General features: G+C 38.7%; 1 protein-coding gene and 1 pseudogene across 1 annotated transcript; one reads left to right on the top strand and one right to left on the bottom strand.

The window, feature by feature from the left end:
• Positions 1–3,817: 3,817 nt before the first annotated feature.
• On the top strand, positions 3,818–6,702 carry LOC137266111 (uncharacterized; annotated as a pseudogene).
• A 1,585-nt stretch (positions 6,703–8,287) lies between these two features.
• LOC137266110 (THAP domain-containing protein 1-like) lies at positions 8,288–9,901 on the bottom strand. The gene is made up of 4 exons (XM_067801612.1): positions 9,731–9,901; positions 9,133–9,323; positions 8,624–8,833; positions 8,288–8,342 (listed from the first exon to the last, which is right to left on the bottom strand). The coding sequence occupies exons 1-4, from the start codon at positions 9,875–9,877 to the stop codon at positions 8,288–8,290; spliced, it is 603 nt and encodes a 200-aa protein (XP_067657713.1). The 5' UTR covers positions 9,878–9,901.
• Between the last annotated feature and the right edge of the window lie 4,446 nt (positions 9,902–14,347).

Genomic DNA, 14,347 nt, shown 5'->3' with positions numbered 1-14,347 from the left:
ACGTGTCCTTCTTTCATAAGGTTTATGTTGATGTATGCAAAAGAACATGATACTCACAGAAAAACATAAATCAGCCATCGTACTAAATATCTCAAAATAGTTGGCATTACTACCTAAGGATAAATAGGACTGGATATTATTTGTAATTTGTTATGACATGCCGTTTACTTCTCCCGGTTTAATTCCAATAAAGGATAATATGATCTCGGATGATATCTGCGACACTGGTCCAAATTTTGCTTTTGAGACAAGCCCTCCCACCTGTTTCTTTTCATTGTGATAGCGAGACTCCATGGAAGCTACATCCTTAATAGCTTAATAGTAAAGTTATATTTTTACGTTAGCTTTCTGTTATAATGAATCTAAGTTAAATTTCAAAATGGGCGTTCAAAAAGTGTCCTTGGTAATATAATATCATCGCACACTAATTTGCATAAACCCATCGTCGCTTATAAAAAGAATCCGCAATTCTCATTTTTGCATCAGTCTCTCGTCATTTAAGTCCCTTTTCTGCGTCTCCTATCTCCCTACCATTGAGAATGTAGTTAGGCCGGATGTAGTTTAACAGATACTTTACACTTTCACATATCAATTGTAGATATAAATGCAAGTAGCTATAAATGAAAAAAAAATTCTATTTCCGACAGTATTTTATTAAAATTACGCCCGATGCAGTATGCCTTTAACCGACACTGATTATTCATTGACGTATCAGATGATACGCAGTTGTGAGACTGTTCCAGTCAAAGCTCCAACGCCCACGTTATGACCATCAGTGACTGATACAGCACAGTTGAAACCCGTGACTTAATCATTGGTTCAGTGAATGCATTCGTATTGTTGTGTTAAAATATTAATATATGATACGTGTAGTGTTAGGGAAGAATGATCCGGAACAATCGATACCACGGCGTATCATGTAACCTGCAGTATTATTGTCAAGAAGCAAATAGGAGTGACTACAACTCCATAGAACAATTTAGTTTCAACTACAGTTTTCAAATGTCCCCAACCTCGCACACTTAGAAAATGGTTCCTAAACTATTTATCTTATTTACTAAATTTAGAGCATGCTCAGTGAAGTGCTACTTTGGGGCTGAATCCATTTTTCCTGTATTTTTGTTAAGTGGCAAATAGCAAACTCTACCGTCCCCGTACAAAATGTACTCTTTGAGAGACATTATAGAGGTTGTAAAGATGAAGCAAAACATGTTGGTGGAGTTGTTTGCCACGTATCCATGGAGACGACGTATAACATCTCTCAAATGTCACTATCCGCTCATACCTGGAAAAAGGTTACTAAATTATTCAATTTATTTTCGTGAGTCATAAAATATTCTGTGTAGTACTGCCCAAACCGATTTTTCCCCCTGTTGCCATCACGGACGGGTCGTTCTACTCTTCAGGTCCTTTGTGAGAAATGATATGTATGTGAATATGTATTTTACTGAGAAAGTGTAATCCCGCATGTAGAGCATATGTTAATATGCAGGTGGCAGTGAGTGGAATTTAAGCCGGTTTTAGCAATATTCCAGCAGTATCACTGCGGACGACACCAGAAATGGGCTTCACACATTGTACCCATGTGAGGAACCGAACCTAGGTCTTCGCCGTGGCGTGCGGACGCTTTAACCACTAGGCTACCTCCCGTCTCTAATGCAGGTACTGGCAAACAAGGATAATTTGAACGGGCATAGACAACGCGTTTACGAAAAGTAGGCAGTGCACACCCATGAGCAAACCATTTGGGTTGTGAAAAGTAGAACATAGGTGGGCTAGTGCACGTGTAGTACAAGACGATGAAACTGATACCGCGTGTAGCTTCACACGCCTTGCTAATCAGACTTTCGCGCTTCACCCATCGCACTACACTTGATCGTGAACAACCCGGGGCCCCTTCGCTCACAACTACAAGCGCCAATGGGCGGCACTCATAAATGATAATAAGATCAATTATCAACTTATCCTTGTTTGTCAGTAGTATATAAGAAAGGGTCACATAAACTGTATACAGATATGTCTGAGTTGCATTGGAGCATGTCAATGATCTGATATCCGTCAATAATTGCCAGATATTAATTTCTCTTTCGCTAATTTATCCGGCTGAATCTTAGGAGGTTACAAACGGGTCGATCAAAAGTTGTTTAATCAGGTCCCCTAAATACTTTTTCCATATTTGGCATATGAGTGCTTTGAAAAAATGTTTATGATATAATCGGAATGAGTTCGATCATCGATGCTTGCCATAAAAGGTTACTATGATTGTCGTAAGAGGTGACTAGCGGGATCGGGTGGTCAGACTCGCTGACTTGGTTGACACATGTCATCGGTTCCCAAGTGCGCAGATCAACGTTTATGTTGTTGGTCACTGGATTATCTGGTCCAGACTCGATTATTTACAGACCACCGCCATATGGTTCTGGAATATTGCTGAGTGCGGCGTAAAACTGAACTCATTCACTCACTATCTATGTGTACACAATGACTTTTAGAAAGTGGTCAAACGTAACATATGGTATATTTGGGATTACATTTTCTTTGTAACGTAGAGATTCCAGTATTTGTCTTGGGTTTAGTCCCATCTGGAATTCGAACCCCCACCCTCAGAACCAGACACCTGATCGCCAGCACAAGGAGGAGGCCACAACCTCCACGACTTCCACCGGTGGACAACGGAATCAATAAAGCGTTTCAGCTTAACAGAGAAGACCTCGTTACAGAAACGATGAAACAAGCCAATGAGAAAAAAGTAACTGCTTCTGTGTCTACATATAATTCGTTGAAAGCAAATGTGTTCCTGAACATCAAAACAATTATGTGCACCTTCGAGGTAAAACCGAAATAAATGCTAAAATCTAGAAAAAGAAATAAAAAAGCGTCAAAAGACAAATCAGAATCTCAAAAAATCCTAACAAAAGCAAAATGTATTTTTTAAAACAGAATGTATCAAATCCTACTGTGTCCAGAAGTAGCCGACATAATGTTGAAGAACACTCTGTAACGTCATCAGACGGGGAATTCTACGTAAAACAGAATTTGGACTGCTCTACCAAATATATGTTATAATTTATGATACAACATATAATGAACAGTATTTTAGCCAATCAGATGATTTGAGATCCCGGGTTCGTGTCCATAAACAACGGATAAAGTGTATTGAAAACGGTGTATCCCACTGGGTGCACATCTGAGTATCTATGCGAAAGAAATGATATTAAGTTTACAGTATTTCCTTTTCATGAAGTTCAAAATTCGAACAAAAGAAAACGAATTTTAAAAGAACACTATTTCGATCGTAAATACATCCAAACCAATGCTAAATCATTGTAAGCTTTAATCTTGTCCCTCAAGAATGTTGTCCCAATTGGGACGTCACGATATATATGTGAAGGCGTTATACTGTAACTGCTACGATCTTCCTCAATAATAAACAACGAAATATACTGAGAAACTTCACAACATGTCATTTCTTAAAAATAATGAATATTTTTTTCTCTGATGATACATCTATGTATCCGAAATGGGATCCCTATCTTTCGATTCTAGAAAAACCTTAGCAAGACCCACTTAAACCCATCCATTCGTCGTGCAAATGACGTTAGTGCCAAACCAGGTTTTGCACGTGCAGTCGATCACGCATTGAAGTTTCCTTCATTTGCACGTGTTTGCTTTGGCCTCAAGAATTAAAAAATAACACTTTTATACCACAGTTCTAACGGTACTTTAAGTGCCACGATTATCAAATGTGCAACGTGAACGTGCCGTTGGCATGTTACAAGCGGGAAGATCAGTTATAGACCATTCTTAATTTTTATGCATGTGACCTTTGACCGATATCAAAACGAGGTTATACCCGCGAAATCTGCGAATCGTGATGGCGACGAAATCTGGAAGCGATCTGACAGCTGTACCGTCTCTCACTTTTTCCTTCGTGGAGACTTATATTCAGATGAACAGCAGAAGTGCCGGTACTTCCCAACTGAACAAAGGCTTCAAATATTACAGTGAAGGTTTCATTTTCAATTTGCGAAGTAAGTTTCATTCATCAATTTCCATCTGTAAATGGTAACTATCGCACTGGCTGTCAATGTCATTATGTCATTGCCGATTTATGACTGAAGATGTTTTTATTTTCACATAACATGTTATCGTATAAATACGGAACACGCGTTAATTATTATGATGTGCAACGCAGAAGCTCTTTTGGGACTTCTTTTAGTTAGATTAATGACATTTACAATGTTTACATGTTACTGTGACCTACATTCAAGCATGTCAATAATCAAGGTCGTAATTGTCAGATCATATTACGTTAAATTCATATAAAATTATTCCAAGTAATTTCTATTTTCTTGTCTTGTATCCTTTTTCACTTGTAATCGTTTTCTTGCAGCATCATGTGATGACACATCTTGTGTAATAACAGCTGGCTGTTACCGTTCCATGAAGAAAAATGAATCGCCACATAAAGTAACTGTAAGTTGGGTACATGATATTGTCTGGAAACAGTGTGTGTGTGTGTGTGTGTGTGTGTGTGTGTGTGTGTGAGTGAGAGAATGCATATTTTGTTAAATGTCTCACTTGTGCTTATTAATTGTGATAGCCTAGTTGATTCATTTCATAAAAGTACATGTACTATTAAATGCAGGTCACCTTAGAGATCAGTCCAGTGGTCAGAGTGGTCAGTGCCAGCTGCAACTGTGCTATAGGTCAGAGCCAGTGCTGTGGTCATGTGACAGGTATGTCATGAGCCTATTTCTATCAGGGATGGCAATTTTCCACGGAAATCAGGTCCTCCTGTTTCCTTTCGTGTTCTATGTATAATATTAATATATGTCTGGGTATTTTTAACTCAGGATCTGATTCTGTCATTCCTATTGTTTGAAAATATGTTTTTTCTTCCACAGGTGTTTTATACCTGATTGCCCACTATAAGCAGCGAGGATTGAAGTCCATCCCACGGGATGTTGCCAAGACCTCCATGCCACAGACATGGCACATCCCTCGGCTGGATAAAATTGCCGGTATGTCTGTACCAGAGATAAAGGTGTCTGGTTACAAGAATGATGGAGAGGACCGGCCTGTGAAATCAACCCTCTACAACCCCATTAGGTCTGCCCTTGCACCGTTGGAACCGTTTTTGTCATCTCTCAAGTTAAATTATCCTGATTTGTCATTATTAACAACAGTTCCACAGACTGATGAGCCTGAACCACCTCTTGTAAGAACCAATTTTGGACTGTTTCTTAAGGGCAGTACCATCAGCCATCAACAGAAGTTATCTGGGAATTGTCTGATAAACATTGTAGATGGATTTTATCCTGACTTACCCCTTAGTGTTGGGCAGATTGGGGACAACAACTACAGCAATGTGCTGACAGCCAGCCAGACAACCCTGCTAGACTCCCTCAGTGTCAGTCAAGAGGATGCTGTGGAGATAGAGAGAGCCACCAGACTACAGGCACAGGACAAGAAGTGGGTGCGTCTCAGACATCACAGGGTCACAGCTTCCAAAGTTGGGGAAATTTCAAAGCGTAGGAAAGGTAAACACAGAAAAACCTTACTTACATCAGGTTTTCTGTCTTTAGTTTCATTAACAGAAAAGTTTTGACCCAAATCCCCAATGTGTGTAATATTTCAGAACCTGAGAAGTTTGCAGAGAGGCTGAGATCTTCTTCAAGGACCGTCCTCACAGAGGCAATGAGAGAGGGTGTTGCTAATGAACCTGTAGCAGTAGAGACATATGGGAAGGTAAACATTTCCAACTGATTAACTCATATGTGTTAATGGATCAACTAAAGTAATGTGCATGTGTACATGTACTTCAAATTGTATGTTAATATTTCAGATAAGGAGGCTAATATCAACATACATAATAATGAGGTGTACACGTATAGTGGTATTTAAAAATAGTGTGTTGATGTTTCAGGTAAAGGAGGGCAATGTGAATATATATCCCTGTGGGATTGTGATAAGTCCCAGAGCAGCATGGATGGCTGCTTCTCCAGACCGAAAGGTGCTAGACCCCAGGTCCAACCCTCCTTTTGGCCTACTGGAGGTGAAGTGTCCAGACCTGCGGAACAAGGACCTCCATGATCTGCCCTACCTCAGCCGGAAAGACAATGGCCAGCTTGCTCTTAAGATAACATCAAACTACTATCATCAGATCCAGATGCAGCTGGCAGTGACTGGTTTGAAGTGGTGTGATTTGTTTGTATGGTCTGAAAGGCAACACCATCTTGAGAGAATCGACTTTTGTCCTGAGAGTTGGCAAAGTGTGAAAGACAAGGCAGATAAATTCTACTTTGATTACATTCTCTCTTAGGGTCTGTATCACTCTGTTACCAGTCATTTCTCTGTCTATTTTAATTACCTATATAATCAGCATTATTCTCAACATCAAGACAGATGAAATTAGATCATGTTTAATGCATTCAGAAAAATACAATAAAGGTAAACCTCTTTCATTGTTTAATTGTGAGGTAAGCATGTCACATATACATAAGACATATTACCTTTTCATTTTGATATTGTAATTTATCCTTTTTGAAACAAAACCTTACAATAGTATGGTATGGGCTAAGGGGAGATAATCACAGTTCCAGGAAATAATTTTGTGCATTTGTACTGAAGCTGTTATGATACATTCGCATATTCGGCGAATTGAACCATAGCCTTTCATGAATTCAGTTCATTATTCAGTCCCCAGTACCAAATATGACTGATTTACATTTGTTTTAATGGAGCATGTTTTACTTGAGCCCTTATGTCTATTTTCAAAGTGAAATATGCAAAAATGTAATATGTACTAGCCTTGCAGAAGTGCAAGTTATGTTGGTTTGCAATTGTTGCACTTAGTACTGTGGATTATGTCAGATCACTGGTTATTACTACAACAGTTAGTATTGGGGTTCCGTATTATTCATTAATCACTTAATCAGGGCTACAGATAAGGAGCGTACAGGCGTAATGTACGCCTAAAACTCAATGACATACGACATAATATAAGATTTCAAGCGTATCATGTATGCACATAAATACCTTTCTATGTCAAACATAAATGAAGTTTAATGAAGTTTAAGATGAAAAGTTGTTTAATATTATAAATAACAAACTATTTCTCCGGCTTGGTGACTCAAAAATATACCAATACTCTTTCAAACGTCTCAGTACACTTCCACTTGCAGCATGAGGGGTAATTACACACACACACCGAAAAGTTTTCTAGAGCCCAGCTTAACTAAATTATTGCATTCATGAATAATAATTTGTTACCAAATAGTTGTGATACATGTCATATTCAGCACTTAGAGTATCCATTGCAATCCTTACTTTTACCATCTTCTGTTTCCATTACAATATACTGACACCTATAAGCCTATAAAATTTAATAGATCTGTATATTCAGAAATTTTACATTTTATGAATATTACATATTTCACCATTTGTCAAAAAAGTTTTCTTATATTACTGCAGCACTGATTCAACGAAATGTAATTATGACATATTTTTAAGGTTTGAAAAAAGATATGTAAAACCACAGCATATCATCTGTAAGTACAAATTTCCGCTGTCACTATAGTTTCATTATGTGCACTGAATCTATTACAGACTGATGAAAACTAACACTGTACATAAATACTCTCTTATAGCATTAATGTAAATATGATGTATATTTTTTTATCTCATAAAAATAAATTGCACATTTCTATTAATGAACATGAACACTCAATCAGTTTTTATTCATTTCTTTTTTATCAATGGTCCTTGAAAACTTGAAGTAATGCAAGCTACAGTCCACAGCTGATTGATGCTGCCCAGCTCTGCAAGAGATATTGTAGAATCAAACAGGTGATTCTCTTTAACTCTTCTCATCAATCTTTCCACATGAATCCTAAGTGATGCAATGGACTGGGTCTCCTCTACTTCACTAGGTGTGAACTGCCCAGAGGAATACAGAAATGGAGGAATGTTAAGACCAACACCTCTCTCACTCAGTATACTGGCAATAGTAAAACCTTTGTCAGTCATAACACTGTCCCCTGGCTCCAGCAAATCTAGAATGCCAGACAATTTTGTTATTTCAACATCTGACATGACACCTGTGTATAGATTAGATACAAAGGTAATAGCACCATTTGGAGCAATGCCAATCAAGCCTTTCAGAGTGCAGGAGCTTTTGTAATGGGAATAAAACATGGAATTTAACACCAAAGCTGAGGGAATTTGGATCCTGAGCTCCGTACAGTCTAAAATGACTCTAGTAGATGGGTATGTTATCTGAAACTCAGGAGGCATGTATCTGTCTACTGTCACTCTGGAGGGCCAGATAGGAATTGATCCTAGAACAAAATACAGAAAATTTGACCAGGTGATAATTTTTCGACTAACAGTCGAAATGTGGCAATTAAAACGAACAGCAAGATCCTGCTCTGGTAAGCCAAGCCTCAGACGTACAAAAAACATGAACATTTCATCAATAAGGGCCATGTTTCTTGGCCTACCTGCAAGAGAAATGGCATTTGCACATGCGTAATACATACTGCACATATTGGAGGCACTTGGCTTTACAAATTCAAAAAACTGTCTGAACAATTTATAAGAACGAAATGATGTGTAGTACTGGATGAGATCATCATTTCCAGCGAATCTTTCTAATCCAAATCTCTCAATGGTGAGCTGTTGTTTTAACAAATCGTTCTCCTTCTCCAGTTCCAGAATTCTTTTTAGAAGAAGCTGTGTATCTGGCAGGCTGACATCTGTCTGGGTCTGAGCTGACAAACTGTCCTCCTCTTCTTCATGGGGGTCACAGTCTAACAGGGAGCTTGTAGGACTGGAAAAATAAAGAATTTTACATACAGTGGAAATCAAGAAATGTGTGTGTGCATGTTAATGTGTTTGCTCATTTCTGAATATCATGAAACACAGACGTCCAATTAATGTTTCTTTCAAAGGAATCAATGATTATGATTATCAATGAGGTGTTGCAGATACTAATCAGATTTAATGCTTTAAAATTAAACAATGCTACTCCAAAAAACAGACTTTGGTTTGAAGAGCATTTGAACTGAAGTAGAGCTTAAAATAAGAATGCTTTCTTATCTACAAACATGTTTCTAACTTTAAACCGACCTTTCTGATGAATTTGGATTTTTCGGCATAAGTGGATGACGGATGGCTGGTGCTTTCCTCAACTTCATATTTTCCAAGTTCCAAGGAAATATGGATGGCACAGATCCTTGCTTGAGGGTCCTCCTTACTGGTGTGTACTTGTAGTCCTCGGGCCGGAAATGCTTCGAGCATACAACACTCTTCCTTGTTATCTAAATACAAGTGAATTTAAAATAAGCCCATTGCCATTATAAAAATTTATCAAAGCTATAAAAAGAAGCAAGTCTTTTTTCCGAATGGTTACAATAAATAGTTGTAACCTCGCGCACGCAACACACTTGCTTCTTTGAGTATATAATCATTGTTCTTGCGGTCTATCTGCCACTTTTTGAACTTTTTCAATTACAGCACCACACTGAGCAATCGTTACCATGTGTTGTTAATTAACTTAATTTATCGTTTAGGCACCATGACATGTTGTTAAGGAATAAATATTATTTTTCTGTTGTATGCGCTGCTTGACAGCTGCAGCTCCGATAGATTGATTGCAGTTTGAATTTGGCGCCTCAAATAACTCGAGATTTAATTCAGAAAATTCTGAATGAAAATTATAGCCTACCGTAAAGAAGGGTCCTTCGTCTCGTCGAATAGCAACTTTCCACCTCTTTCGAAGAGCTTCGGGCTTTGGAAACGTGTGAAATGACAGTGAACCGTCGTTTCGTGCATCGGATGTACACAGAGGTACACAACAATGGTCAGCAGCCATCGTTGCGGGTATAACCTCGTTTTGGAATCGGTCAAAGGTCACATGCATAAATATTAAGAATCGGCTATTGACGTCGCAAGAGCAATGGGATGCAGCCGTCGTACTGTGTATGACTTGCGAGGTCGTCTACAAGAAACTGGCACCACTTCTGATCGCTCAAGGTCGGGTCGTCCACGTGTGACGTCACGAGCTGAAGACCGTCAAATCGTCGTACGTCACCTACGTGGTAGATTTCTGCCGGCTAAACGAACCAGGGCCGAGATGTTTAGAGGTCGACTGTTCTCACAGACCATTCGAAATTGGTTGCGGGCTGCCAATCTCCATTCTCGACGTCCATATCGTGGGCCAATATTGACGCCGTTTCATCAACGTTAACGTCACCTCCGATGGACCTAGAGCGACTGGAATCCGGTCGTTTTTAGCGATGGATCCAGGTTTACCCTCACATTCAGGGACGGCAGGCATAGAGTCTGGAGACGACGTCGTGAATGGTATGTCCAATGTTGTGTACAGGAAGTCGACAGATTTAGGGGCGGAAGTTGCCTGGTGTGGAATGCTTTCTGTGGGAACAAACGTTCCCGACTTCTCCGTGGAAACCTCGTAGCTGCTGCTTACCGCGACCAGGTGCTCACCCTTGAGCACGTTCCTTTCATGGCGGCTCATGGCCCAGGTCTACAGTTCCATAATGATACGCGATGTTGACACGACATTTCCTTCAAAACGCTGGAATCAACGTCATGGACAGGCCTCCGAGGTCCCCTGACCTTCATCCAATAGAGCACGTTTGGGCTGCACTTGGGAGAAGGCTTCGTGGTCTGAGGAACCAACCTCAGAATTTCCAGGAACTTGGCGCTGCCTTGCAAGAGCAATGGCGCAGAATCCCCAACCATGTGTTCACAAGCATAAGGCAGTTGATGAGGAGACAGTGTTTGGCAGTGGTGAATAAGCGGGGCGGCCATACACAATATTGAACTGAGAAATTTCGAATATTTTTTCTTATGACTTTACAATCTGTATACCCATGTTTTGGATCTTCGGTGTAGCCTAACGGAATTGATTGTGGCACTATCGGTGTATCGAGTACATCACACAGATCTCAGCGATAAAATAATAACAATTTAACCATCTTACCATCTCTTGTTCTTTTATAGTGTCCTGAAGAAAAATGTGAAGTTTCTTTTTTGACTCACTATATATTCAGATAAGGACATTTTTTGTAGATGAACAACTTCCTCATTCCGATGATGCGACGTTTCGATACATATTCCCGTGCTTGCTAACCATACAAGAATCTGTATCGAGTTGTCGCATCGTTTGAAATAAAGAAGTTGTTGATTAACAAAGTTTGTCCTCATTTGAGTCACCAACTTCTAAACATGCCACTTAAAGAGGTTAAACGAAATATGTTGAATAAAACTACATTCTGTTATTTATCTGTCTGAGATTTATGACTGAACACCTGTACTATTGTGGTCATGTTCTGAATATATTAGAGATTATATTAGTTGTTCGCTGGTCAACACTTTCTATTATTAGACAAGTATATTGTTGATAAGTTCGATGTGGGCCTAGATGAAATGAACACTGAAATAAGCCCTGGATTTCTTCGAGACAGACTTTCTCAAGACAATGATAGAGGCAACAATTTTGGATTTAAACTGATCGAATTATGTAAAAATCTAAACATGTTTATTTGTAATGGGCGATTAGACAAGGATAAATCAGTAGGTAATTATAAGGCAACGTGTAGAAACAAATCTCTTACCGAGTGTGTTATTGCGCCCCCTTTATGTCTACCAGTAGAAACTTCGAAATATTTCAGTTCCCAGCTCCGATGCCCATTGTCCTGTTCACTTCACATTCAAAACCGCCCCGTGTAGCAGTACGTCGTTGTGGTCCAATACAACAGCAAATCCTCCGAACTGGTATGCCAAAACATTTTGCATGTTCTGCCTAAACTTGGAAATGGAAAGACTATCCGAGATTCATAGACCTTAGAAAACTCAAGACCACGCTACACAGACAGACGTTTTGTGAGCCGTCTCGTGCTTATAAAAAAACGGATTATTGTATCAAAGTATTTTCTAAGGAGACAACTAAAGACTTTCGTAATAAAATAAAACATTCACCGAAAGAATACTGGAACACACAAAATAAGCATGATAATGAGAGAAAAATGAATATTTTAGGAAATGTGATGATGAAGTCCTCACTGGGAATGAAGATAACTTTTGATACAAATATTCTCAATCAGTCCATTACAAGTGATGAAACTGTCTTTGCAATAAAGACCCTAAAACGAAATAAAGCATCTGGAACAGATTTAGTAGAAAATGAATATATAATTGACACTACACTTCAGAAGAAATAATTCTCACTTCTCACTTTCTTAACCTGATGTTAAGCTCCAGAATTGTTCCTGGTTGTTGGCTTAAAGACACAATTAAACCTACTTATTAGAAGAAAGGTGACCCTGTGGACCCAAACCCCTACAAACCCATAACCATGTTAAGTTGTTTTGGAAAACTATTCACTAGCACTTTAAATACTAGTATATTACTTTCTCATTTCGTAGAGATAAACAACATTTTATCTCCTTCCCAGTCAGGTTTTCGTAAAGGTTTCTCGGCATGAGACAATTTTATTTGTAATACATACGTTATCCCAAATTCTTAAACTTAAAGCTCACATGCAACCCCAAAAATCAAACATAATTAAAACACAATTATCACTTATTGATGACATATAATATACATTGTTGTTTGTAAAAAACACAAATATACAAAATTATAAGTGTACAATCGCGATTTAAAAGTGAAATATTTTGTACTTGGGCTTTCTTCCCTCGAAACGAAGCCCTCGGGAGACCGAACCCAGTCATGGTGGCTGGGCGTGCACTCAAGTGTAACGACGGCTTCCGATTGGCTGGTTCATTTGATACGCTGAGGGCTCATTGTGTGTACAAAAAGGTGATCTGTTTGATGGGCATTCTAGAGGTATGGCGCGTCACAAGAAAGTAAAATTCTTTGTGGATAACAACTTCTTTTATTGCACTTGATGAGTTGTTTCAGTATGGATTCATATACCGTTGTCAAACAAAATCATATACACTTAGAAGAAGTTGTTATCCATAAAGAATGTATATAGAGATGTTGGGTTTTTTGAATACAAGTTCCCTGAATTTGCGTTCGATCAAATCAAAAATCATCTCAGTACAGATGGTGAACTACTGGAAACTGTCATTCGTCCAAGTACAAAACAGGACTTGAAACTGACAAGAGTTTTCACCAGTTTCCGTCAGATCCAGTCATCCGAGAAAAATGGATGTAGTTTGTTTGCAACCCACAGACATAAAAAACATGTCATGTGTACAAGTATCACACCTGCCTAATTACATAATGTGGCAGAGACAGGACTCGGGTGCACGAGTCATAAACCAATTTATTTTGTTTATGGCGTATAGTCTGAGAGATGTTAAGTTCAAATTGCATGTGGTCAATCATTGAAGCTGTGTATTCCATATTGTCTTTAGCAGACAGGCTGGGAGACATATAGGTGTCAATAAACAAGACATTGCGCTTTCTCTGTGACAGAGGCTGCTTACCACTATCAGCAACTTTTTTATGCAAGGAGTAGATTATTTACTTGTTTGTGTACACAGCCATGATTAGACTACTGCTCACAACCTCACTCCGGGCGTGCATACTGTTTCAAGCTCCGCGAACCTATTCCCTGCGCATGCATTATGGGTGCAGCGCAGCACAGCTGTTGAAACCACTTTTTCCCCCAGCACTGGGGGAAATTTAGTGAATCCTTTGAACTCTGATTTCGCGGGCTTTTTTTCATCGAGTTGTTTTCAACTTTATAGGTTGAATTGGCATTTTTGATGATCTGTTTCAGTAGGTGCATACTGAAAGGTATCAGAATCTGCAATGTTGTGTTTTACGTTGCATGTGACCTTTAAATGAAAACTACTGTCTTTTCATTGATTACATGAAAGCCTTTGACAGTGTATGGCGAGCTGGTTTATGGTTTAAATTATTTGAATATGGTATAAGCTGGGAAATGTTGCCTGTTATTAAAAATATGCATCATTAAATAAATCTACCATTATATTAAATAAGCATAATTCATCAAACTTTGCAAGCGACACAGGAGTCAGACAAGGTGAAAACGCCTCCCCTTTATTCTTTTCACTTTTTATGAATGATGTAGAATCATATATCTATAGTAAAGGTTGAATTACCTCACAACAAGTAGACGAAAATAATATAACAAGTATGATTAAGTCCATACTCTTGTTATACGTAGGCGATGCTGTCCTCGTAAGTGGCAACCTAAATCATGCACAAGTGTCCTAAAATGCATTTCATGACGATTGTACTTGACTTAACTTGACGTTAATATGTCTTAAACCAAAATAGTTGTCTTTGGAAGTTGTCCCACTAAAAGTCAAAGAATAGACAATGA

The sequence above is a fragment of the Haliotis asinina genome, chromosome 15, assembly GCF_037392515.1.
Source record: "Haliotis asinina isolate JCU_RB_2024 chromosome 15, JCU_Hal_asi_v2, whole genome shotgun sequence".
NCBI lineage: Eukaryota > Metazoa > Mollusca > Gastropoda > Lepetellida > Haliotidae > Haliotis > Haliotis asinina.
This window is presented reverse-complemented; position numbering and strand designations above follow the sequence as displayed.

Coding starts and splice junctions, on each gene's coding strand:
- LOC137266110 (XM_067801612.1), bottom strand. CDS start 9,877: ATGGCTGCTGACCATTGTTGTGTACCTCTGTGTACATCCGATGCACGA. Junction 9,324..9,730: donor ACGAAGGACCCTTCTTTACG/GTAGGCTATAAT, acceptor ACTTGTATTTAG/ATAACAAGGAAGAGTGTTGT. Junction 8,343..8,623: donor GGAAATGATGATCTCATCCA/GTACTACACATC, acceptor ATTTTGTTCTAG/GATCAATTCCTATCTGGCCC.